Source organism: Colias croceus, chromosome 7, assembly GCF_905220415.1.
Source record: "Colias croceus chromosome 7, ilColCroc2.1".
Taxonomy (NCBI): domain Eukaryota; kingdom Metazoa; phylum Arthropoda; class Insecta; order Lepidoptera; family Pieridae; genus Colias; species Colias croceus.
Genome location: NC_059543.1, coordinates 10,532,072 through 10,558,644, shown reverse-complemented (window position 1 = coordinate 10,558,644; position 26,573 = coordinate 10,532,072). Strand labels below are relative to the sequence as shown.

General features: G+C 35.5%; 6 protein-coding genes across 6 annotated transcripts; 4 read left to right on the top strand and 2 right to left on the bottom strand.

Moving 5' to 3' along the window:
- Positions 1-1,061: 1,061 nt before the first annotated feature.
- Positions 1,062-3,745, top strand: LOC123693354 (60S ribosomal protein L24). The gene is made up of 5 exons (XM_045638412.1): positions 1,062-1,159; positions 1,282-1,357; positions 1,707-1,792; positions 2,921-3,082; positions 3,581-3,745. Exons 1-5 carry the CDS (start codon positions 1,155-1,157, stop codon positions 3,717-3,719), a joined length of 468 nt encoding a protein of 155 aa, XP_045494368.1. The 5' UTR covers positions 1,062-1,154; the 3' UTR covers positions 3,720-3,745.
- A 2,580-nt stretch (positions 3,746-6,325) lies between these two features.
- LOC123693065 (ATP synthase subunit beta, mitochondrial-like) lies at positions 6,326-8,106 on the bottom strand. The gene has a single exon (XM_045638009.1). The coding sequence runs from the start codon at positions 7,994-7,996 to the stop codon at positions 6,449-6,451; it is 1,548 nt and encodes a 515-aa protein (XP_045493965.1). The 5' UTR covers positions 7,997-8,106; the 3' UTR covers positions 6,326-6,448.
- A 255-nt stretch (positions 8,107-8,361) lies between these two features.
- On the top strand, positions 8,362-13,033 carry LOC123693066 (60S ribosomal export protein NMD3). The gene is made up of 9 exons (XM_045638010.1): positions 8,362-8,527; positions 8,613-8,747; positions 8,934-9,084; positions 9,282-9,525; positions 9,777-10,070; positions 10,331-10,440; positions 10,787-10,944; positions 11,289-11,471; positions 12,795-13,033. Exons 1-9 carry the CDS (start codon positions 8,478-8,480, stop codon positions 12,982-12,984), a joined length of 1,515 nt encoding a protein of 504 aa, XP_045493966.1. The 5' UTR covers positions 8,362-8,477; the 3' UTR covers positions 12,985-13,033.
- Positions 13,034-13,529: 496 nt separating this feature from the next.
- LOC123693132 (sphingomyelin phosphodiesterase-like) lies at positions 13,530-19,923 on the top strand. Its single transcript, XM_045638096.1, has 10 exons — positions 13,530-13,840; positions 14,109-14,251; positions 15,838-15,999; positions 16,358-16,516; positions 16,680-17,054; positions 17,371-17,546; positions 17,746-17,940; positions 18,537-18,707; positions 19,208-19,382; positions 19,564-19,923. Exons 1-10 carry the CDS (start codon positions 13,771-13,773, stop codon positions 19,894-19,896), a joined length of 1,959 nt encoding a protein of 652 aa, XP_045494052.1. The 5' UTR covers positions 13,530-13,770; the 3' UTR covers positions 19,897-19,923.
- On the bottom strand, positions 19,914-23,752 carry LOC123693133 (ubiquinol-cytochrome-c reductase complex assembly factor 1). The gene is made up of 6 exons (XM_045638097.1): positions 23,576-23,752; positions 21,887-21,928; positions 21,590-21,757; positions 20,983-21,258; positions 20,385-20,579; positions 19,914-20,056 (listed from the first exon to the last, which is right to left on the bottom strand). The coding sequence occupies exons 2-6, from the start codon at positions 21,911-21,913 to the stop codon at positions 19,976-19,978; spliced, it is 747 nt and encodes a 248-aa protein (XP_045494053.1). The 5' UTR covers positions 21,914-21,928; positions 23,576-23,752; the 3' UTR covers positions 19,914-19,975.
- A 1,064-nt stretch (positions 23,753-24,816) lies between these two features.
- Positions 24,817-26,511, top strand: LOC123693231 (ATP synthase subunit beta, mitochondrial). Its single transcript, XM_045638231.1, has one exon. The coding sequence runs from the start codon at positions 24,918-24,920 to the stop codon at positions 26,448-26,450; it is 1,533 nt and encodes a 510-aa protein (XP_045494187.1). The 5' UTR covers positions 24,817-24,917; the 3' UTR covers positions 26,451-26,511.
- Positions 26,512-26,573: the final 62 nt, after the last annotated feature.

Below are 26,573 nucleotides of genomic sequence, written 5' to 3'. Positions count from 1 at the left end.
TCAATCTGCTGATACAATTTCATTCCGCGATTGCTTGCCACAACGTGTGCACGACGCACGTCACGTTGATGCCTGGCCTGATGCTAAACCTCAACGCAATAATACGCATTATTAATGGATATATACTAATTTATGAAATATAAGATAATTATCATTGTAAAGCTTGTATTTTTTCCAATTTTATTGAAAGATTTCAAGGGCTATAAAGTATAAACGGCTATAAAATATAAACATCTTCCTCAAATATGTAAAAATGTCTTTCCCGCGTTTATCTCAAAACCGCCATTTTGCGATTAACGCGGCAGCGCGATTGAGCCGAGATTGGAGCAATCACAATACTCACGTTTCAACACGCACACAATCTGCTGAGACAATTTGTCGGGTTGCTTCCGCGCCGATCCAATACACAACATGTTGGGTTACGCCCCCAATGTGCCCTCAACTATACTATTCACGACACAATCTGTCAGCTCACTGCAGATTGTGTCAACAGATTGTTACTGAAATTGAATCGTGCGTAGGCTACTGTACCTACAAGACCTGCAAGTAGGTTTATTGCTCTAATTTGTGCATTGTATTATTTTAGGATTGTGTGCGTGTTGAAACGTGAGTATTGTGATTGCTCCAATCTCGGCTCAATCGCGCTGCCGCGTTAATCGCAAAATGGCGGTTTTGAAATAAACGCGGGAAAGACATTTTTACATATTTGAGGAAGATGTTTATATTTTATACTTTATAGCCCTTGAAATCTATCAATAAAATTGGAAAAAATACAAGCTTTACAAAGATAATTATCTTATATTTCATAAATTAGTATATCCATTAATAATGCGTATTATTGCGTTGAGGTTTAGCATCAGGCCAGGCATCAACGTGACGTGCACACGTTGTGGCAAGCAATCGCGGAAACGGAATGAAATTGTGTCATCAGATTGAGGGTTGGATGAATCGTGAGTAGAGAACGCTCAATCGCGACTGCAACAAATTGTTTCAGCAGATTGTTGGTTGTGTTGAACCGTGAGTAGGGCCTTTTAGCGTGCAAGCAAGGAAAAAAATATAATGTCATTGTCAATTGTCATTTGTCAGTGTCAAAGAGGCGTTTGTCCCATAAATCCCATTGCTAGCTAGCTCTTTCTTTCTTCACAGAAGTCAAAATGAAGTACGTTGTGGTTAAGATTTTTAATTTAAAATAATATAATTAATCACTTTGTGATTGTCGTGGTGATTATCTGCAAAATAAAGTGTTGTGTGTTGACTACATTATGTGTGTTTTATTTTCAGGATCGGACTTTGCGCCTACAGTGGCTACAAAATATATCCCGGCCATGGGAAGACCATGGTTAAAGTGGATGGAAAGGTAAATTATTAGACAAAATCTCTTTTTCATTCAATTCATTTTACATAGCATACACGAATCGGTACATAAGATATAAAATATAGTACAAATGCTGTAAACAAATAACTAACCTTCACCTAGGTTTATGTTTCTGAATACACTTGAGATTGGGATGCATGTGTGGAGAACATATTATGTCTATTACGGTATATCTACATCTATAACAAATAATCTTACAAGTCTTATTATTAAAGTTGCTATTATTTTGAACATAATGAACATTAGACTTTTGATCTCATTAGACATTATTTAGATGATTTAACTTTACGACTGAAAATTAACTTAGAATTTTGCATTTTGTGTATTTCAGACCTTCACATTCCTGAACTCCAAATGTGAAGCTGCTCACCTCATGAGAAGAAACCCACGTAAGGTGACATGGACTGTCCTTTACAGGTAATATTTTTAATTTTTATAACTTTGTGCTGTGTAGATTTGTTTAATAAATCACAATCATTAAGCTAATGTAAAATAGTAGAACTAATAAAAATAATCAAAAATTCCTAATATGTTATAAACTTAACCAATTCATTTAGACTATTTTATTTTTTTAATTACATAGGTACTTAGGATAGGATTTCATCCAATTGCAAATTAATTGCACAATGTTTTTGTTTACAGGTTATCTTTTACTGGATTATGATCTATTTGTGTCCATATAAAGGTGCTTCTAAACGGGCAACATTTTTCTGCAATTTGTAGCTGCACTATTGGCAACTTATTGCCCGGCCATCACAAAAATATTTTATTGCCACGATGGCCGAGCAATCTATGGCCGAACCATGTGTTGCAATATGTCTGCAATAGTATGGCGCATGATGCAGACTCCTAAACGGGCCACACAAACCGGCAACAATGGCTGACGAAATCATACTCGTCGCAGCAGCCTATATGTATATTTTTATAGGCTTCGTTGCTGGTTATGCCAAATTTTTCATCCAGCCATCCAGCTTTTTTTGCGATTCTGTCTTTGTAAATTCCGCTTTTCGTATCCCATAACTCAGGATGTAAATGAATTTAATTGATAAAATCAAACACCATCTCGTTAGTCCATGTATTAGTCATTTATATTAACTCAGTTTAATTCACTTTATCCGAAAACCAAAACAAAACAACATGATAACTGCACAGAATATAGCAATTAGTCATGGCACGGCACAGCTGCACTCACAGCCAACTTCACGTCGTGTAGAAAAGGATGCACTATATCATAACAATAGAGAGCGACTGAAACAACAATAAAACTGGCTGGGCAACATTGCAGTTAAATCGACAGCTCAGCGATCGTCCAGCAACCTATCAAAACAATATCGGCCATTCGCTGCAATGCCTGCAAATCCTGCAATATCAAACATGTTTCCGGGACATTGCTGCAATATTGCGTAGTGTGGCTGGAATTGCTCGCAATGTTTCCGGCCACTGTGTTGCAGCCACATATTGCAGGAAAATATAGCCCATTTAGAAGCACCTTAAAGGACATGGTTTTAGTATATTTTATTACTAACTGTACAATTATTTCACCAGGCGCAAGTTCAAGAAGGGTCAAGAGGAGGAACAGACTAAGAAGCGCACCCGCAGAACTCAAAAGTTCCAAAGGGCTATTGTTGGTGCTTCTCTCAGTGACATCATGGCTAAGAGGAACATGAAACCCGAAGTCAGGAAAGCGCAACGAGAACAGGCTATCAAGTGAGTTTATTTGCATGTTTTATTGTTTATTGTAATTTATTATTATTATGAGCCATGGCTGTCCCACTGCTGAGCAAAGGCCTCTCTTCCCTCAATCCATTTCTCCCTATTTTGAGCAATTTTGCTCCAATCTGCTAAATGGGAATCAAGCTCGTCCCGCCATCTTGTCCTGGGCCTGCCGCGCATTGTAATGCTTGAAAAAATTATAACATTATGTTCATTATAATTTTAACATTCATTCAAGTGATCTCACAGTAATGATGTTAAAATTAACCCATGGTTTTGACCCCCTTACTGAAAAGATCTGTCTGCTTTGGGGTTCGAAAGTATTGAGGGTAATGTTGGGCAATATACTCATCTCATGCATAACTAAAAATTACAATTTGTATGAGAAATGATGTGTGTAAAATGTGTAAATGCTGGTAAATAAAGTGAAAAGAACTAGTTATAGGGCCACTGAATTGGTTGGTTGTATGCTGAATTTTATTTTTTTTCCAGGGCTGCCAAGGAAGCTAAGAAGTCAACCAAAGCAGCAAAGAAGACCACCGCACCTCCAACTAAAGTAAAGGCTCCTCCTAAAGCTAAGGCTGCGAAAGTCTCACAGAAACCAACAACTCGCATTGGAGGAAAACGATAAAAATTATAAATTTTTAAGTGCATAAATAACCTCTTTTATTTTTAACCCTTCAATAATTTAGTTACATACACTATTGGCGCTTTAAGATATTTTTTATAGCAATACTAGTGGTTCGCCCCGGCTTCGCCCGTGGTACCTACATGTTTAAACTATCCTATCTCTCAAGTTGGATCGAACTGCACATGGTGTGCGAATTTTATTATAATCGGTTAAGTGGTTTAGGAGTCCATTGAGGACAAACATTGTGACACGAGATTTATATATATTAAGAAGATATAAAAATGAATCCCAAAATGTGTTGGTAAGCGCATAACTTTAGAACAGCTGAACCGATTTCTTTAATTCTTTTTTTATTATATTCCTTGAAATACGAGGATGGTTCTTATGTAGAGAAAACGTGAATATGTACCACGGGCGAAGCCGGGGCGGACCGCTAGTAGCAATATAATTACAGCAAATAATTTATTATGTGAAAATAGTTGATAAAAAATCAATTATGTGGGATTTGAACCTTACATTACACTCACTATTTAAATAGCTTGTTTCATATTTGTAAGTCATTTTCTACCCAAAAAATAAGAAATAAAATACCGCCGTAATAGATACAAATTACAATACGATACAAATTTTATAGATTAATCCTAATACGGTGGCATAACTCCGAAATGGAAAAATACTGGGCATGTTTAATTGTTTATAACTTTCATTTTATTTACTTATTGAATTAATTCCAAGATTAGTTGAAATAATTATTAATCTGATAAATTAGAAACCATATTTTGCGGTATGTGTTCTTAATTAGAAATCCAGTTAAATATGAAAACGGTTGAGTACAAAATGTTTGTTTCTTAGAAGGGGTAAAAATAGGAAGCTGGTGTATTTCAATGTATCACAAATCATTTATTTCGTATAACTGTTGATTTGAGTTTTACACATCTGAGCCAAAATTCTGTTATCATTTGATTAAGCATTTACATTCTCTTGTTTGTCGAATTTTTGATGGGTCAGAATTAGGATTATTAAAAACACGAGTAGTTTTCCTATTACGGTGGTAGATATTTCCAGGTAACTCTGTATTAGGTTAGGTATATGATCTCCTTTTACGGCCCTATTCATAGAACTTAAAATTACCAGATTTTTAGGCTCTGACCAAAATCATACCTCCGTATTAGGGAAAATCGACCTGACTATTTAAATATTTTTTTAAAATAAGAAATATCATGAAAATAAACATAGACTCAACAGCAATACAAAATTTATGTTCCACTTTTAACGATAAAGTGGTTTGGCACCTTTAGAAAGACTTACAATTAATGCTTATTTTTGATACTTACTTTCAAATGTTGCGAAATACCTCCGTATTAGGTGCTTGTACCTACCTTAACGTTTTATATTAGAGTAGGTATCATAACATAAAATATTATAGTATCTTCACCGTGTGTGATGCGCTTTAGGCGAAAGACGGCAGACGCTATTCGAAAACGAAATTCGCCTCACGATCGAATTTATTTTTCCAACCTAGCAGACAAATTAGCAGAATACATATTTCTGCCACATTTGCTGTAAAAATGTGATGATTTTACTGATTCCTGCTTTGTCCAGTAGATAATGAAGAGTATAGAAAGTATTCAAACTAGTTCAATATATAGAGTACCTACCATTATTATCACTTCAGTCTACAGTAAACAAACGAACATGAAAACTGCCTTCTTGGTAGTCTCAGTTGTTAACGCTGTCGGTAATGACATGAGCATGCGTTATTAACGCATGCTCATGTCATTACCTAATACCGACTTGTTTTAGAAAATCGATCATAGGAACAGATGACTGAATTAGTGACCCCAAGTGCCATGGGGTTTCAAAATTATCTTGCACATTTGGACCATTTGAATATTATGTTTGTAAACTACTGAATCCTACGGAAAATATCTTTTAATAATTGAACTACACCACACAAAAACCACTGAGCAGATTTTGATGATACTTTGCAGTAATGTACCTAGTACCTAGCTCATATACCATAATCACACTAAAGCCACTGAAATAATTTTATCCGCGGATCGAACCGCGCGGCACCGTTTGTAATTCTATCAAGCAAAAACAGCAGATCTGTATGAATTTGGGAACATAGATACAGTATGGATTAGCACATAGGCCATTTTACCAGATAACAAGCGAGTAGCTCCAGCTACCTGCTGCAAATTAAAGCAGTGTTATTGTATACATTTTATAGTTCATAATTATAGAATATAAGAAATTAGAAAACCGATCAAAGATAATATGTAAAAAAAAAAATTTGGCATTTTTGTTATTGAAATGTACGATTGTAGCTTAGGTATATAATGAAATATACGTGACCTATTTTTAATTTTGTAATATGGCCAATTTTCAACTGAATTCCAATAACTTTATGTAATATAAGTAAGTCTTTGTTAGGTTCAAGAAACTTATTTTCAGCCGACTTTTGACTATAAAACAATTAAGACAGGCGACAAAATAAAACTTGCGGTGTTTTATCACCATCATTATATGAATATGATCCAATTAGCATGATCAAGTTTAGCTATAAAACTAATAGGTAAATTAGATAAAAAGAAAGCACATAATATCCTTTATAAAGTTTATTTATTGCTAGAACTAATCACCAGTCATGCAATATTGTAACAGGTATATTATATCCAATAAATAACTGATTTTGAAATGACTAAGAGTTACAAGATCACTTATGTTTATGTACTCTTGGCTAGAGTTTCAGCTTTAGCGACAACTTCTTCAATGGGTCCAACCATGTAGAAGGCGACTTCAGGAAGGTGGTCGTACTCTCCTTGCAAGATCTTTGAGAAACCTTTGATGGTCTCCTCAAGGGGTACCAATTTACCAGCATGACCTGTGAATACTTCAGCAACTTGGAAAGGTTGGGACAAGAATCTCTGGATTTTACGTGCACGTGCGACAGTCAGCTTGTCTTCCTCAGATAACTCATCCATACCCAAGATAGCAATGATATCCTGGAGGGACTTGTAGTCCTGCAGAATCTTCTGAACACCACGTGCAACATTGTAGTGCTCAGCTCCAATGATGTTGGGGTCCATGATACGAGAGGTTGAGTCGAGAGGGTCGACAGCTGGGTAGATACCCAGTTCAGCAATAGCACGGGACAGCACAGTGGTGGCATCCAAGTGAGCGAAGGTGGTGGCAGGGGCGGGGTCAGTCAAGTCATCAGCAGGTACGTAGATAGCCTGTACTGATGTTATGGAGCCCTTCTTGGTGGTGGTAATACGTTCCTGCATAGTACCCATGTCAGTGGCCAAAGTGGGCTGGTAACCTACGGCGGAGGGAATACGACCCAACAAGGCAGACACCTCAGAACCAGCCTGTGTGAAACGGAAAATGTTGTCAATGAAAAGCAGCACATCTTGACCCTCCTGATCTCTGAAGTACTCAGCCACGGTCAAACCAGTCAGAGCGACACGGGCACGGGCGCCGGGGGGCTCGTTCATCTGTCCATACACAAGAGCTACCTTGGAAGTCTTGTCCTTCAGAGAGATTACACCGGACTCAATCATCTCGTGGTACAAATCGTTACCCTCACGGGTGCGCTCTCCTACTCCAGCAAATACAGAGTAACCACCGTGGGCTTTAGCTACGTTGTTGATGAGCTCCATAATGAGTACAGTTTTGCCTACACCGGCACCACCGAACAATCCAATCTTTCCTCCCTTGGCATAGGGGGCCAACAAGTCTACAACTTTGATACCAGTTACCAAGATCTCCTGCTGTACAGACATGTCCACGAACTCAGGGGCTTCGGCATGGATGGCAGCTGTCTTGTCAGTGGGAATGGGTCCACGCTCGTCGATGGGCTCACCAATAACGTTGATGATACGGCCCAGAGTCTCCGCTCCGACAGGGATACGGATGGGAGAGCCGGAGTCGAGCACGGGCTGGCCGCGGACCAGACCTTCGGTACCGTCCATGGCAATGGTACGGACGGTGTTCTCTCCTAAATGTTGCGCCACTTCAAGGACGAGCCTTGGGGACCGATTTTGTACTTCCAAGGCATTTAGGATAGGTGGTAGATTGTCTTCAAATTGTACATCTACGACGGCACCAATAACGGCAACCACCTTACCTTGACCTTTTCCAGCTGCAGCTTTGGCTGCATAATCACGCTTGTTCACGAGGGCTCCGGCGATTTGAGGAGATTTTTCGGCTAGGGCATTGTTAACTACCGTTTTCGTGGCCAAGAGACCAGCTCTACCTACGGTAGAAAACATTTTCGTTTGGATTTTTAGTCGTCGGAATGTACAGTAATCGAAGATTCTTCTTTTAAAAATCCGGTGCCCACTGAGTTTACGTAAGAGGAATGGTGATTTTTTTTTTCTTCAAAGTTAAATGTTGCCACTTGCCATTTGCGACGTGAACTTTGTCAAGTGTTATTATTTAAAAATCAATACCACATTTATTTATCCACTCTTTGTAAAGTATCTCGATAATTTAAAATTACAATAAATCATAATATAAATATCTTTCATGTATTTTCTTAATTTTGTCCATGCGAGAACACAACATTTTGATCGTGTATATACGCAGCAGAAAATAAAAAAAAAACCATACTGTCAAGTGTCATGTGTCATCTGTGATCTGTCAAAACAGGCATGGTTCTATGTGGTGTTGATGAAATTCTTTAGCATAAATAAAATATTCAATTTTTAATGAAATACTAATAGTTTATGGTATAAATTTATCTGATATACAATGGAGTACATAGCACCAGAAGATGCCCCAGTCTCTACAAGCACCAGAATGTAAGTTTTATGTTGTAAACATAGGTTATGTTACGTTTTTATATTAAACTCATCAATGTTCTCGTATTTAACTTAAATATTTCAGATTATGCTGTCAATGTGCAGTTCCTATTGAAGCCAATCCTTCCAATATGTGTGTAGCTTGTCTACGTGCTCATGTCGATATTACCGATGGCATTCCAAAGCAGGCTACATTATTCTTCTGTAGGGGCTGTGAAAGGTAAGGTGCTACTATATTATAATACTCGCTATAATACTACTAGCTGCTGCCCGCTACTTCGCCGTATAAATTTTCATCGTACTAACCTTAATTTATTCTTAGTCAGTCAACCTTTGCCAAATACACAATTGTTATACATTTTAAATTTAATATTATAATTTCTGTGATTTTTATTTTATGTTTTAGGTACCTTCAACCACCAGCAGAATGGGTGGTCTGTGCTTTAGAATCAAGGGAACTCTTGGCTTTATGCCTAAAAAGGCTCAAAGGCTTGACTAGAGTGAAATTGGTTGATGCTGGTTTTGCGTGGACTGAACCACATTCTAAAAGGATTAAGGTAACTTTTCAGTTTAAATTTAGATACTAGATATTTTAGTTAAAGCTTACTTCTAAAGAAAATATGTCTTTTCCAAGTTTGGAAATTCTTTCATAGGAAAAAAGCAATGTTTTATAAGGTTGCTAAGTTAAGTAAGTTATTAGAACCTGATTTAAACCAGGTAGATCTGTTCTTGTAACTAAATAATTTGTATGCAGGTAAAACTGACAGTACAAGGTGAGGTTATGGGCGGAGCTGTCTTGCAACAGACCTTCATTGTGGAATATGTTGTCCAACATCAAATGTGCGACGCTTGCCACCGCTCTGAGGCACAGGATTATTGGCGCGCTTTGGTTCAAGTCAGACAACGCGCTAGCAACAGGAAAACATTCTACTACTTGGAGCAGTTGATATTGAAACATAAGGCACATGCTAATACACTTGGCATTAAACCGAAGCATGGTGTGTTTAATTGTGTAGTTCTGTTAAAAGAGTTTAGTTGATTTACGTTCATGATAAAAAGAACTTACTTATGATTGAGAACTTTTAGAATTTTTTTTTTTAATTCCAAGATAATTTAACTGTCTATCTCTTTTGTATTTTTGAATAATTATGTTTGACTCATGCCAAATCGAGTCAAATATTTTATGCATAAGAATTAAAGACATTTTATTCGTTTTGCCTCATTATTAATTCTTTGTTTAATTCTCCAGATGGGCTAGACTTCTTCTACGCATCAGAAAATCACGCTCGCAAAATGGTGGACTTCATTCAATCAGTACTGCCAATAAAGTGTCAACACTCAAAGAAGTTGATCTCGCACGACATACACAGCAACGTGTATAATTACAAGTTCACATACAGTATTGAGATTGTGCCTTTGTCTAAAGACAGTGTAGTCTGTTTGCCGAAGAAGTTGACGCATCAACTAGGATCTATATCACCTATATGTCTCGTTCAGAGAGTTACGAGCACAATACATTTGATTGATGCAAATTCTGGGCAAGGTATGTTAAAAATCAAGTGTTATAAATGAAGAGATAAATTATTATTAGTTACTTTGATATTTGTGAAGATGAATGTGTAAAAATTGTTTGTTGGATTTTGTCTCTAATACTAGCCTCTTAAATTATTTAATTAGTTTACTTTTAAAAAAGCAAATATACATAAAATGTATATTGCAAATTGTGGTTAAAGTACCATTTTGTAATTTAGAAAAAAAAAGATTGTATAAAATCTAATATTTTTTTTTTTTTTTCATTTCCAGTGTGTGATATTTCATCTACCGTGTACTGGAGACATCCGTTTTCACCAATTTGCAATCCAAGGCAATTGGTTGAATATATTGTTATGGACATTGATATTTTAAAAGAACATGTAGGTATTATTTCAAAAAAAAGGTACTTAGAAATGAATTTATTAAAAGAGTTCAAAATTTATATCAACACTACATGCGCTTCGCGAAGTTCCTGAGATTAGCGCATTCAAACAAACAAACTCTTCAAGTTTATAATATTAGTATAGATTATTACATTAATGTGTATGTGCATAATTATTATTGTGAAATTTTAGATAATGGAAAAGCTTTCGTAATTTCATTATCTTGTGATTCTTATTAGAATTTTGCATGAATTCTTCTGATTTATGTATTTTTTTTTTTATTACTTATCATATTTTTAACAAATGTTTTACTAATTTATCAAATTAATTTTACAATTCACAGGAAAAGAAAACATTCCCGGGACAAGGTGTGGTCTCGAACAAGCATGTGGTGGCCGATGTATGGGTTGTGAAAGCTAGCGAGTTGGGCTTGGACGTGAGCCCCGTGCACGCTAGGACACACTTGGGTCATATATTGAAGCCTGGAGATACTGTACTCGGGTATGTGGTTAATTTAAAAACTTAGGCTAGTTGGAAACTTTTGAAAAAAAAAAATCCTAAAAAACATCTTAAATACGGATTTTTGAAAAATAATAATGCTGTAACTATTAAAAATAGATTATTTAAAAAAAAAATAAGCTAAGTAACTTATCGGCTATACAAGAATCACATTCTTTACTTTGTAGTTTAAATTCAATTATAATAAACAATTTCATATGAGATAACCGTAATCATGAGAATGTAATAATATCTACACGAGGCTTTTGTTTTAAATAATCATGCTAAAACAGAATGGTCTATCCTCTATCTAATTTTTTTTTTAATTTTTGATTCTTTTTATTCAGCTACAACCTAAGCGATTCCAACGTGAACGACGACAACTTCGACAAACTGGACCGCAGCCACATACCGGACGTGTTCCTTGTGAAGAAGTTCTACGGCGAGCGGTCGGCGCGGCGCCGCGCTCGCAACTGGAAACTGAAGCACATGGCCGATGAGCTGCATGACGGGACGGGGTCGTCGAACGAGTGAGTTTGAATTTCGAATAATTTTTTGATTTTTTTTCCGCCTGCCAGTTTTTGCTTTTCAGGAGTTCCAAGTCCGTTTTTATTGCGTACCAGCCTGGTTTTGACATTTCGAACGTTTTGTCTATGGTTTATATTAGATCCCAAAATAGTTATGTGTACTACTTAGGCATGTGTACTATTTTGGGATATATGGTTCCTCATAAACTTTTCTATTCAATAAGGAAGCAATTTAGAGGGAGGGGGGGGGGGGGGGTCTCGTAAAACGTTTTGATGCGTAGTACGGTACAGTAAAATGTTACAGTGTGTTACAAGGGGGAGAGGGGGGTCAAAAATCTTCCATAATTGCGTTACGTAATACTTCAACGCTCCCTTATTGCAAAACATATACAATATACATTCATTATTCTTAATCATTTTTACTTCTTTTTTTTGCTTCAACATATTATATTATTTTAAATTATTACTACTACCATAAACCTCATAAATTTTTATACATGATTGGTAACGAGAACCTTTATCTTAAATTTAACAATGAAAACAATCAAATTGTTATATATTATCAAACCTACTTCCATTTCGATACGCAATCTGGTTTGTTGATTCCGAGATAAGATTAACTTCTTAATTAAAAAAAACAAAACAACATACATACCATAATTAGTGCGATTATCATCTAATTAATGTGTAACTAGGTTATGTACTCGAATTTGTTCATAATTTTTGGATTTTGTTAAAAAGTCCGATATTTTTATGTCGAGGATAGATATGATAAATAAAAAATCATTGGTATATTTTTTTAGGCATCGATTTTTATCTCACATGACTCAATGGAGATCCATGCTTTAGAATAAATTCGTAAATAACCTTTCTGCTTCACATAAAACTATAATATTAACTATCTAAATGGTATATTTTCTAAAAGAAATACGACTATTATTTTCAGACAAATTATAAATATAAAAAAACTCTTATCTATTGTTTTAATTTTATGTGTGCAAACCTACATGAAATGGAGGTTTTAAGATAAAATGATCGAATTCTTAGATGAATATATTTTTAGTGAACTTTACAGGAAATATTGAGCATTTTCTGGAAGCTCTATAGTACTAATAGTAAAGTCTATAGTTAAAAAGGAAAACAGAGGTATTGGGCATAGAAGAAGTTGATAATATTATTATTCTGTAAAAAATCAATCAATAATTTAATCCATGAAGAAAAAAGGCGAGAGCATTTGTATGGAGAAAATACCGACCGCATCTTACTATCGCACCGCTTAAGGACGTTACATAATATTTCATTCAACATTTCCATTTTACTTTACAGGGACTACAACGAGTTCCTGGACGATCTTGAAGAGGACCCTGCGTTCAGGCAAAACATTAATATATTCAAGGATGAAAAATCGATTCCAATAGATACCGATGATGATATCGACCCGTCTCTCCCGCGTATCACCTTGGCTGAAATGTTGGACGACTTGGTCATTGAAGACGTGGATATGACAGAAGTTTAACCCACGTGTTTTTACAATTTTGCTATAAGTAATAAATATTATCTGGTTATATTGTGTTTTATTTCAACAACAATCTTTATTTAAATTAATTAATCCTTATAATTATTTTTATTTTAATAGAGTAGAACAGCAACAGTAAAAAATAGCGTGTTGCACACGTATCAGAAATGAAACTTCTTTGGCAAGATTCAAAGATACCAAATTCGTCGCTTTGGTCCATGACGTGACGGTATTGCTATGACGCAACCTTGAAATTTTACTCTTAACGCGCCTAAAGAAGTTTCACTTCAAAACGTTATTTGGTACGTTTTGCAAGGAACCCATATCACCTTGGATAAGTTCATTCATAGGTGTTAATTAAACAGATTACGAAAGGAAATATGCAGTATGCTATCGGACAATCGTTTATCAATATTTTTAACATGATAGATTGTGGATAATCGAATAATTTTTTCGCATAATGAGTACCTGAATAGTGTGTGGGCTATGTCATGCGGCGAACGTGAATGAAGTGCGTGTTTTTTTAGAAATTAAATCTATTTTGAGATCAATGTCTAGTGGTCTGATATCGATCACTTGAGAATTATCTTGATCAGAAAGATGTGTGCTTTGTAAACGATAATATATACATATCTATTGTTGGACCTTGTTGACTCGGTATTTAGTATAGAATAATCCGATTGGTCAATGCGTACTGCTTTATCGACGATTTTCCTCGCAACTCTTGTGATATATAAAAATTGAGCCTATAAAGTTTTTTGCTAATTAATAGCTCATGATTTCATAATGAAGTTGTTTTTTATCGTATTAACTTATGTTATAAGTGATTGTGTCGCAACCACGCATTTATCTTCAGGTAAGAAATATATTTATAACAACTATTAATGCCAGGATAATGTAGGTAGGTATGTATTGTACATTTGAATTGATTTAAATGGATTAATAATAATAAATTAATATTAATTTGAAAATCAAAGTCTAAAATATAACATGCCTCGAGACTCTATAGTTTATTCTACATAAGTACATAATACAAACAATTATTAAATTTAACCAAGAATTTAACAGTCTTTTTACCAAGTGTCTTAATAAGTGTCATTGAAACGAATCATGAAATATTTCAGGGGATCTACAAAGCCTCTTTTTCAAAGCTGGCAAAAATGAATTAAATGAAACGGAGAAAAGTTACATTCAAGATTTAGCGCAGATTTTATATTTGCCGCAAAAAGATTTGGCGGCCGATGATAGAAGCTTAGAACCTAGATCGGTATGTAAACTATTGAATTTATTAGTGTTAGTTTAAGAATAATGCAAGAAAAATAGTTATGTAGCATAAGATAGTCGATATATAAAATACTAGCTGCTCCGCGCGGTTTCACCCCCGTGGCTCCACTCCTGTTCTGGTTCCTGGTCGTAGCGTGATGATAGATATATAGCCTATAACCTTCCTCTATAAATGTGCTATCTAACACCGAAATAATTTTTCAAATCGGCCCAGTACTTCCCGAGATTAGCGCATTCAAACAAACAAACTCTTCAGCTTTATAATATTAGTACCTACCTATAGATTGAGGATAGTGCTTAAAACATAATCAACTATCGGTAAAATAAAAGTATTTTACCACATGCCGGCAAAAAAATGTAATAATAACCACCATACCGCATACACGTCCCTTTTTAATTAAGCAATACTTAGGTAGGTACCTACCTACCTCCTCGATTTGTTATCACTTGAATTTATATTTTTTGGTTTTTATGGCATTCAAATGCTTTATAAATATAAATTTATAAAGAATAGAAAAAATTCGATCACGAGGCGGGACTCGAACCCGCATCCTTCGCGCCATTCCGCCACACCTTTATAAATTTATATTTATAAAGCATTTGAATGCCATAAAAACCAAAAAATATAAATTCAACAAAAGGTCGTGTTCCATCGTTACAATATTGTATTCACTGAAAAGTGCTTCATATTGGTTGAGATGGTTGTTAAATCATCTCAATAGATGGCGCGCGGTGTGTCCCTTAAGACACTCATAAAACTGAAAGAATAGAATAAATTCGATTGCTCAGGCGGGTCACGAGTGGCTGAGTTGGTTAGGCATCCGCCCCGGAATGGCGCGAAAGATGCGGGTTCGAGTCCCGCCTCGTGATCGAATTTTTTCTATTCTTTATAAATTTATATTGTTATCACTTATCAGAATCACGATGACGATTTTTAATTAAAAAGGAAATTATTATTATTATATTATAACATGAGATTAAAATAAATAATTAAGATTGCATGAGTATGATACACTGAGGATATCGGCATGATTTAAGTACCTAACCTACCTGACCTAAATTATGTAGTTTTCCGGAAAATCTTATCCTGGAAATACTGAAATTAAACTGACATTCCATTCGATTTATATTATATCTAGCGGTCCGCCACGGCTTCGCCCGTGGTAGGTACATATATTTTCGTAATGAAAGGTGCCTGTGTTCTTTCTCAGGGTCTAAAGATTGTCTGTGCCAAATTTCATCAAATCAGTCCAGTAGTTTATGAGCCTATTCATTACAATCAAACAAACAAACAAAGTTTTCCTCTTTATAATATTAGTGTAGATTAATTAGGAAGGTTAAGATGAGCATAATTAAAAATATATAAATTCTCGGGTCTATTTTGCTTTCCTTTTGTTTTAGTAAAGAAAACTCTTTACGTAGTTACTACCTACCTTAAAAACTTGAATACCAGCCAGAAGTTTCTATGATTACCTATGCGGGAAGTAAGAAATTATAGCAGTACCTAATATCTCGAAAAAAATAGATTTCACACATAGATACACAATTAAATTAACTTTTCTATTACAGACGTTGAACTGTTTAGTATGTCGGAGCGCGTTTGGTGCGTTATTTGACCTGGTAAATGCAGCAGTATCCGATGATGATATTGTCGACTCAATAACGGATATTTGCATCAATTTGTCAATTGTATCTCCTAAAGTTTGTCGCGGTGCTGTAGAATTAAACGTGGTAAGTATTTATGTATTACGAATTGTAAATCTAAAGTCTAAACCATTCCCGTATTAATCTAGAAAAAGAAGAATTTTCATTAAAATCATTGGTGCCGTTTAAGATAAGTTCAGTGACAAACAAGATCTTTTAAATACCTAACTATAAAGATTGAAAGAAAATATTTGCATTTTATAGGTATTTTTGAATGCTTGGAACCACCTTGGAACGAACAATCAAAGCGTTACTTAGTTACTTACTTTACCGATTTCCTTTTTTTTTTCATCAGCAGGGAACTGGCTCATCTAGGCAAGGCTACTAGTAATTGATAAAGTAAAATAAACATTATCCTGCTACAAAAACTATTTCTGTGTTTTAGCCCATCTTTACGTATATCATAAGAAATACACCAGAAGCAGAAGCTCGCACGTTCTGTGCTTTCGCTCTACAGACAAATACTAAGTCCAATAATTGCAACTACAATGATGAGAGATACAATTGGCAAGTTGAATTGCCGCCTCCTAGTAGAGTACCTGTCGTAAGTAGAAAACTATTTAAGTAGAATTATTCAGAATTATCATCATAAATCTGTTACAAAATTAGCCACTGTCAATACAATGTTTAAAGGATTCATATAGGTACATCAATATAGCTTTGGATGAAAATAAAGTTTGATTAATATTCCTCATTATTTATTTTAGGCTCCAAGGACTGATACTAAACCTCTCACCGTCGCTATCATATCAGATGCTCACATTGACCCATTATACGAGCCTTTCGGAGTCGCCGATTGCTCTGAACCAACATGCTGCAGGGTTGGACAAACGCCTAGCACACATACCTTCACTTACAACTCAGAAACAGATGACCCTATAGTACTAAACAGTACTTCTGAAGTGAATGGACAAATCGTCCTTGATATAGATGCTGGAAAAAAGTTAAAACTGATGAGAAGCAAGATGAGCAGAAATACGCGTAACTCCGCCCCTGCTGGCTACTGGGGTGATTATAGAAATTGTGATTCACCCATTTGGGCTTATGATGATGTTATTGATAGAATACATTCGACGCATAAGGTAAAAACCTAAAAAATATTCCCTTTAACAATACTTAGATACAATATAATATTTAGGCAATTCAGTGAATCATACAAAGATTGCGGTATTCTCGAAAAAAGACGAGATAAACATTTCTACTGAAATATATCCTTTGCTTGCCGATAATACCTTATACCTACTTATCATTATAAAAATCCCGACAGTAGATAAATAATAGAATTATGCAATATTTTTTCTAGTAGATAGGTAGTAGAGATCGAACCTAAGTTTGTGTCAGGGTTATTACTATAAAGAAGTACCTACATCAAAGTGCCTATTATTAATTTTCTTTCAGGATATAGACGTCATCTATTATTTAGGCGACACGATTGATCATCACATTTGGGAAACAACATACGATTTAATAAACGACGTGAACCTTTACCTCGTGGAAAAAATTAGAAAAACTTTTGGCGACCATATTCCAGTTTTAGCTACTATTGGCAATCACGAATCTCAACCTACTAACCAGTAATGTATCTATTTAGCTTTTAGAGAAATATCAAATAACTACTGATAAGCGCTGTTCTTTATCATGCTCTTAAAAACTTTTGCTTGTAATTTAATTTTTAAGACAGTTTATTAACTTGGTTTTAATTTTAACGAATTACTTAATCATTGCTCGAAAAATTTTCTCATTTTTAAAGAATTATAAATCGTTTGTCAACAGATTCGCACCAGAGAGAGTAACTGGTGAAAAACTGAACACCACGTGGTTATATGAAGGTTTGGCTAAAAAATGGGGATTGTATTTGACTGACGAGGCAAAGGAAACAATGCGTAGACGAGGGGAGTTCTCTATGGTTGTCCGACCGGGTCTAAGGGTCATTTCAATCAACACTAATGTCGCCTACAAAAATAATTGGTAATACATGTTTCAATACATCATTATTAAATCTGTTTCTCAAGATTTAAGTATTTATGATACCTATACTAGCAAAACGGGCGAACTCCGTTTCGCCACCAGAGACACCTTTTCTTTGCTATAAACCTCACGGAGCCCGAGACCTTTCCAACGAATGCAAAATCGTGGAAATCGGTTCAAATTCTGGAGTTAGGTATAGCGTCAGGACTTATTTTTATATAGTAGACAAGCTCATGATGAGATGCTGATTCTAATTAGACTGATTACATTAATATTAACAAAAATGCAATAAACTGTTTGATTTTTTTTTAAAGAAAAATTCGAGGATCGAACCCGCGTCCTTCACCGCTTCATGGCGCATCCGTCACGTTTCAAAATTTGTATAAGCATTTTAATGCTATAAAACTAATATGTTGTTAAGTTCTTAATCAATGTCTTATAATGTACAAACTGCCCATGACAACCCAATTCATAAATTCTACATCTCGCTTTATATACAGCATCTTATACCTAAATCAATTTACAAATATCTGTAAAGTCATGACTCATGACTCTCTTGAAACCAAAAACAAGTTACACACTAGCTTCTTTTTCAGGTGGTTAGTATTCGATCCCCTGGACGCTAAGAATCACCTAGACTGGCTTGTAGGAGAGCTGTACAAGGCGGAACAAAATGGCGAAAAAGTGCACATCTTGAGTCATATTCCACCCGGCGTACATGATTTAACTCATACTTGGACCCGCGAGTACAATCGTATTGTTAATAGGTACATGTTTTATAGTAAACATGCTTAAGCGATAAAGATTTTCCAATCTATACCCAATAATATAAAACTGAAGTTTGTATGATTGATCGCGCTATTCTTAGGAACTACTGGACCGATTTTAAAAGATTTTCTCAGAACTTTCAAGATAGCTTTAATGATAATTTTATGAAAGTTACTCATTATAGGCTAATTTATAATTGCACGATTCTACTTTTATAAATCCATACTAATATTATAAATGCGAAACTAGGTAACTCTGTCTGTCTGTCTGTTACTTTATCACGCCTTAACTAGGTACTGAACCAATTTGCATGAAATTTGGTATAGAGATATTTTGATACCCGAGAAAGGACATAGGCTACTTTTTACCCCGGGACATAGGATAGGTTTTATCCCGGAAATCCCACGGGAACGGGAACTATGTGGCCTGTGGGTTTTTCTTTGACTGCGCGGGCGAAGCCGCGGGTGGAAAGCTAGTAATTATTAAATATTTTGCATAGATTCAAATCAACGATAGCAGCAGAATTCAACGGGCACCTACATTCAGACGAGTTCAGATTGTTCTACGACGAAGCCAACAGCCCCGTGGCGGTTGCTTGGGGCGGTGGTAGCGCTACCACCTACTCGAATTATAATCTGAATTATAAGATTGCTACTTTTGGACCAGAAAATTTCGTATGTATTTTATATTAATTTATATATACAAGCTTATTTTGTTTTTATAAGATTATCGTGTAGATTTCATATATCTATTAAAATAGTGGAATCGTGATATTACTTATTATCTAGAAAGTTTATTCAAAGTTGAGAAAAAAATTTTTTCGATAGCAACATTTTTTCAATAATTTTTTTTCAGGAACCATTGAGTATCGACAATTACATTTACAACTTAACTGAAGCCAACCTTACTCCAGGTAGAAGACCGCACTGGTTCCAGCTTTACGATCTGAAGAACACATTTGGTATCCAAGACCTTTCGCCCACGGCTCTAAATGATTTGGTACATTCCATGGTCACAGATAAAAAATCGTTATTAGACATCTATAACGCGTTTTACTCAAAACTTAGCGATACAAGATGGCCGCATTGCAATGATTACTGTAAAATTGATAATCTGTGCAAAGTTGTTGTTACTGTATTGTTCAAAAGAGAGAGGTGTGAGGAATTAAGAAGGTTATTCTTCGCATAAGCATTAAAATAAAAGCATTGTTTTAAATCATCGTTTTATTTCTAAATCTCAACAATATAATATAATTTATTTATTTTAACTAATGATCCGTTATACTTAACCACGCTAATTGAGGCTTCCACTTTAAATCTTTACTTGGTATTTTATCTAAGGTTGCCATCTGAAAAAATGAATTCCGATTTTTAAGAAATGCACTGTCTTAAACTTTATACATATAAAAAAGGCCCAATTTCACTACTTGTTGGTATCCCTGATAGTCTGTTTTATACTGACAGCTAACTAAACGACCCGTATCAACGAGTAGTATAAAACTGGCACAAAAACATTATAAAATAGACACTGACTCATTAAGAAACGCTACAAAATGCTATGCTATGATTTATTAAGTTTTTTTTGGAGTTTATAAATTTAAATGTCAATCATATTCTTAATTAAATAATCTTGGGAAATTGCATTAGATCTTAAATTTCCAAACAACACTTATTTACCTGATGCCGTATAAAATGTACAATCTTTTCAACATGTGCTGCTTTGACATCATGTGACAATGAATAGAACCTCCGCCACACTGCTGCAGCCAACACCTTATCGTCATCTAAGCCTTCATCATAACCCACTAGTGCTGCTTGAAATTGTTCTGATAGTTCCGTCACTTGTTTCTTAGCTATGGTGGGATTTGCACCCTGAAATACATGTAAGAATATGTGAGGAAAAGAAATTCTTATTTATAGAAATTTAAAATTTTTCATTTTCATATCTTGACATGCAATCCTCATCATTCAAAGCTGTTCAGCCGTTTTTGAGTTATGTGTGGTTTTTCTAAGACAACGTACAACAACAACAAGTGTATTAATAAAAAATTTAATATCCTTTTGCAATGTAGGGCCTATTATTTATGCTGAATTTAACATATCAGAAAATGAAAAAAAATACACAAACTATATTCCCAATGTTCATCCTAAAAAATATTTTAAAAGTCAACATGATACAAGTTGTATTCATCAAAAAATAAATAAGCAAATAAAAAGATAGCATATTTAAAAATAGCAATTAATTAAGGTGTATGAAATATTTATTAAGCCTTACCTCTAACAACTTAATCCTATTAGCAACGTCCGCCCACAGTGCTTCTATAATACAATTCCTTACAAAATGGCCGTTTCCCTTCAATAATTTCTTCTTATCCCCAGTAACAGTAACATCTTCAGCCATATAACGAACTAGTATCAACCATACATGCAGTTCAGTGACTATGAACCAGGACGTAAATGTATCTGGGAGCTCTAGCACTTCAAACCACTCGTGATATGCTATTTTTTCAGGTACGCATTGATATAGGAAATAACCAGTAAGTTTGAGCCGCTGAAATAAAGATGCATATGCATAGATGTATTCTTATTGGAAAACAAATAGATTGCATTTGTTAAACAACTTAAAATATTAAAATAGAATTTTATGATTAAAAATTTAGTACTACATATATTTTGTATAATAAATAATGAATGATTGTTTAGAATGCTAAATAAATATATTATTTATATTCCAAATGATTAACATAATATTATGTATTTATGCCTAAATTTAGTAAGAAGTGTCATTCATATCAACCTGGCTTCCTAATTACTACACTGGATTAAAATAAACTTTAAATCTATATATAGGATATTTCAATATAATTAAGGGCAATATTTACAGCTCTTTCTTGATCCATCCATCCCACTGCCTTCATGAATTTCTTGAGGTAGCTTTCATCAACAGCCACGGTGCTTTGAACTCTTCTATTCAATACTTCACAGCATGGAATAATATTGCAAGGTCTTGCATAATCAACATAACCTTTTAGTGCGTACTGCCGAAGCATCTAAAACAACATTGTTTAAATAAATCCTAGTAATACTATAGTTTATCTTATTTACAGAAAAATAAATAGGCACCTTTTAAGAGAAAAACAAAACAAGGGAACGCATAAGAACATAATAATATTACTTACAGGAGAAAACAAACGACGTCTTATCATTCTGATTTATGAATTGGCCGTAGATAAGCAAAAAGGATCCAACCCACAACATGACCGAAAATGAGTTAAATATACCAAACTGCTCGTCTAGGTCTATATTTTCGATTAGCAAAAACAATCCAAGTAAAATATGAATATTTTGACGTTAAATTGACACTGGGTACCAACCCACATGTATGGAGAAGCCATATTTTAGTTTCGTAAAAACGATCCATTCTTCTTGGATCATATTGTAAAACGCTCAGTCTAAGAAACTAACACAAAACTAAAATGTTTAAAAAAATCCAAAGCATGTGGATCCTTTTAGATATTTAATTTTTATGATATTATGATGCAATAGATAAATCACTAAAAAGATTCAGAAAGCATGGATCTCTTTTGTTAAACTGAATTTTGTAGAAATGTATACTGGTTTAATAACAAAAACGATTCAGAACATTTGGATAGACTGAATATTATGTATTTAAAGCTTGAGGCGTTAGGCATGCATTAAGTTCACACTCCAAGTATCTTGATCGGGTCACACATCTTTGCCTTTTTTATACCGATTTTTCTAAAATAGAAGCACTTTGAAAATACCTGAAAAAATTTACGAATCTGACGAATATGTCGAAGTAACAAAAAAAAAATTACTCGCACAACTATCGATCACGCGCTCATGTGATCTTTATTACCTTCATTCAAGAATTGCCTATAGAAGACTGTAAGGTTTGTTGGGGATATAAATTATTAAGACTGAAATCGATTGTATGCGCACCTCCATCGACTAAACGTCATGTTGAATTCAAGAGGAGAATACAGCTCGACAGATCAGTTTAGTCGATGCAAAAGTTGTATGTATGGGCGGGCTCGAAAGGTAAATCTTCGGAGGTATCTGATAATGATTTTCAATGACTATGGCCAAATGTTAAAGAAAAGCCCAATTAGACGATTTGGAGTCAATCTTTGACTATTTATCTAAATACTGCCTGGATTTCTATAAATCAATCCAAGGGGGCAATCCAAGACTTCATGACGATGTACATATGGCGATAAACCGGACTTCGCACACGAAGAAGAATAGTAAATCGGATAGAATTAATATGTTTTATATAAATAATGAAAAAAAAAATTGAAAGTTAGTTGTTTTATTTATTTTTTTTTATTTTTTATTTTTTTTTAAATCTCCTCTAAACCTGCAATCTGCCTTATTAAGCATTAAGCTGGTGGTTAAAAGTTTTAATGTTGGCATGCATGGCAAACGCCCAGTGGCGTCTCCATATAATATTTTCTATAATCATGGTGAGTCTGATTCTACGGTGGAAGGAGGTCTTGAGGGGCTCTCCGTTTTATTTATGAAATTAAAAAAAAATAAGGATCTTAGTAGCAATTAGCTACTTTGAATCGTTTTTGCGAAATGAAAATTCACTTATCATAATTGAAAATAGGTTTTATCAAAAAGGATCCTAACACACATTTAGCTGAATATTTCAAGAAATAAAACTAAATTCAATAAAATTTGTTTGTAAGAATAAAATATACATTGACACACACACTTTTCCTTAAGAAGCAATTAACACAAGCAAGTCTTTATATGAACAAACACAGGTTAAACTTCAAACTTCAATAACTCAAAAGTAACATTTTGTGGGTTGGATCCTTTTTGGTTATCTACGGCCAATTTAAGCTCTGCGTATAAAATTATTGTAGCGATTTCAATTATTAATTAAAATAGTCATATTTATTCAAATTCCAGTAATGAGAATTAAGTTCATGAAACTTATAATTTGTTGCATTAGAATTTAAATCCAGATAAATTGCAATACGATAATGCATGACAAAATATGACAATTGACATCTGAATTTTGACAGTTCACACAATATTTTCTTTTCTATAAATTAAAAAACTGCAATAGATATCTGCGAATTTGAATCAGACTGCGAACTGTTATTTTTTATAGAGGGGTTTGAAACTTTTTGTATGGACGCTGGCATATCGACCCGCCGCCATTTTGATTTTTTTTCAAAATCGCGGCGCACGATTAAATTGGTATGTATGGATAGAGGACACATAGACGAACAAAAAATGTCTCATAACATAGTACCCTAAAGCGTCACATTACCGAGATATTTGGAGGTAAATATTCACTTATGAGTACGACAAACACTAAAAATAGACTTATTACGTGTCTATATGCATAATTTTATCTCCAAATAATCACTCCCAAGTAGATTATTATTATTACAGGAAGAAAATAGGTATTCATTACATTACTTACATTTTTATGTAATGTATGTATGTTTTTATGTAATGAATCTACCTACTTTCTTCCAATAAACTGTTATTTACCTCCAAATATCTCGGTAATGTGACGCTTTAGGGTACTATGTTATGGGACATTTTTTGTTCGTCTATGTGTCCTCTATCCATACATACCACTTATATAAAAAATAAGTGTTTTCATATGGTGGTTACATTATGATAAACCTATACTGGTTATTAAAATCCATACTATATTAAGTGTAATATTATTGTTTGTTTTTACTGTTCTGTGTTAATCTTGCTCCCTGTGCAATTGTAAGCTAAACAATAAAGTGTTTATCTAAGATCTACTATATACTAAGTCGGGTTTTCCTTCCTGACGCTATAACTCCCAGAACGGACAATCGATTTCCACGGTTTTGCATTCGTTGGAAAGGTCTCGGGCTCCGTGAGGTTTATGGCAAAGAAAAGATGTCTTTGGTGGCGAAACGGAGTTCGCCCAGTTTGCTAGTTAAACATAAATCTAGTTCATGAATGTTCATTTTTCATCTGCCCCTATTTGTGGACAGTGGAATAAATTGTGATAATTATTGTGGCCATATTAATGAGATGTGTTGCCTTGCTTTGATAACAATTAATTCCGTAACGAAAACTGGTAACATTATTCGTATCTGACACCGCAGATATCGTATCGTATAGGTTATTACATAATTTTACTTTTCGACAAATCCTTACCTAGCCCGTGCATATCATTTATTAAAAATGTTAGGGGCTGTAGGAAGAGTGGGTAGCAGCCTTCTGGCTGCAAAATCTGTTGCAGAATGTGGAAAAATTGTGTCCGTTTCTGCAGGAAACAGAAATTATGCTGCCAAAGCTGCAGGCAAAGGGCAAGGTAAGGTAGTTGCAGTCATCGGTGCCGTCGTAGACGTTCAGTTTGAAGACAATCTTCCACCCATCCTAAATGCGTTGGAGGTACAAAACCGATCCCCAAGGCTCGTCCTTGAAGTGGCGCAACATTTAGGAGAGAATACCGTCCGTACCATTGCCATGGACGGTACCGAAGGTCTGGTCCGCGGCCAGCCCGTGCTCGACTCCGGCTCTCCCATCCGTATCCCTGTCGGAGCGGAGACTCTGGGCCGTATCATCAACGTTATTGGTGAGCCCATCGACGAGCGTGGCCCCATTCCCACTGACAAGACAGCTGCCATCCATGCCGAAGCCCCTGAGTTCGTGGACATGTCTGTACAGCAGGAGATCTTGGTAACTGGTATCAAAGTTGTAGACTTGTTGGCCCCCTATGCCAAGGGAGGAAAGATTGGATTGTTCGGTGGTGCCGGTGTAGGCAAAACTGTACTCATTATGGAGCTCATCAACAACGTAGCTAAAGCCCACGGTGGTTACTCTGTATTCGCCGGAGTAGGAGAGCGCACGCGTGAGGGTAACGATTTGTACCACGAGATGATTGAGTCCGGTGTAATCTCTCTGAAGGACAAGACCTCCAAGGTAGCTCTTGTGTATGGACAGATGAACGAGCCCCCCGGTGCCCGAGCCCGTGTCGCTTTGACTGGTTTGACTGTGGCCGAGTACTTTAGAGATCAGGAAGGTCAAGATGTGCTGCTTTTCATTGACAACATTTTCCGTTTCACACAGGCCGGTTCTGAGGTGTCTGCCTTGTTGGGTCGTATTCCCTCCGCCGTAGGTTACCAGCCTACTTTGGCCACTGACATGGGTACTATGCAGGAACGTATTACCACCACCAAGAAGGGCTCCATCACATCAGTACAGGCTATCTACGTACCTGCTGACGACTTGACTGACCCTGCCCCTGCCACCACCTTCGCTCACTTGGACGCCACCACTGTGCTGTCCCGTGCTATTGCTGAACTGGGTATCTACCCAGCTGTTGACCCTCTCGACTCAACCTCTCGTATCATGGACCCCAACATCATTGGAGCTGAGCACTACAATGTTGCACGTGGCGTTCAGAAGATTCTGCAGGACTACAAGTCCCTCCAGGATATCATTGCTATCTTGGGTATGGATGAGTTATCTGAGGAAGACAAGCTGACTGTCGCACGTGCACGTAAAATCCAGAGATTCCTGTCTCAACCTTTCCAAGTTGCTGAAGTGTTCACAGGTCACGCCGGAAAATTGGTACCACTTGAGGAGACCATTAAAGGTTTCTCAAAGATCTTGCAAGGAGAATACGACCACCTTCCTGAGGTCGCCTTCTACATGGTTGGACCTATTGAAGAAGTAGTTGCTAAGGCCGAAACACTTGCGAAGAGTACTTAACTGTCATAAAGTGAATGTGTGAAAGTGTAATCTTATTTGAAAATAAATATCTATAGCTAAACAATTTTTTTATTGCTCAAATTCTTAATATTCATAATAATAACCTCATAATGCGAGTTTAGT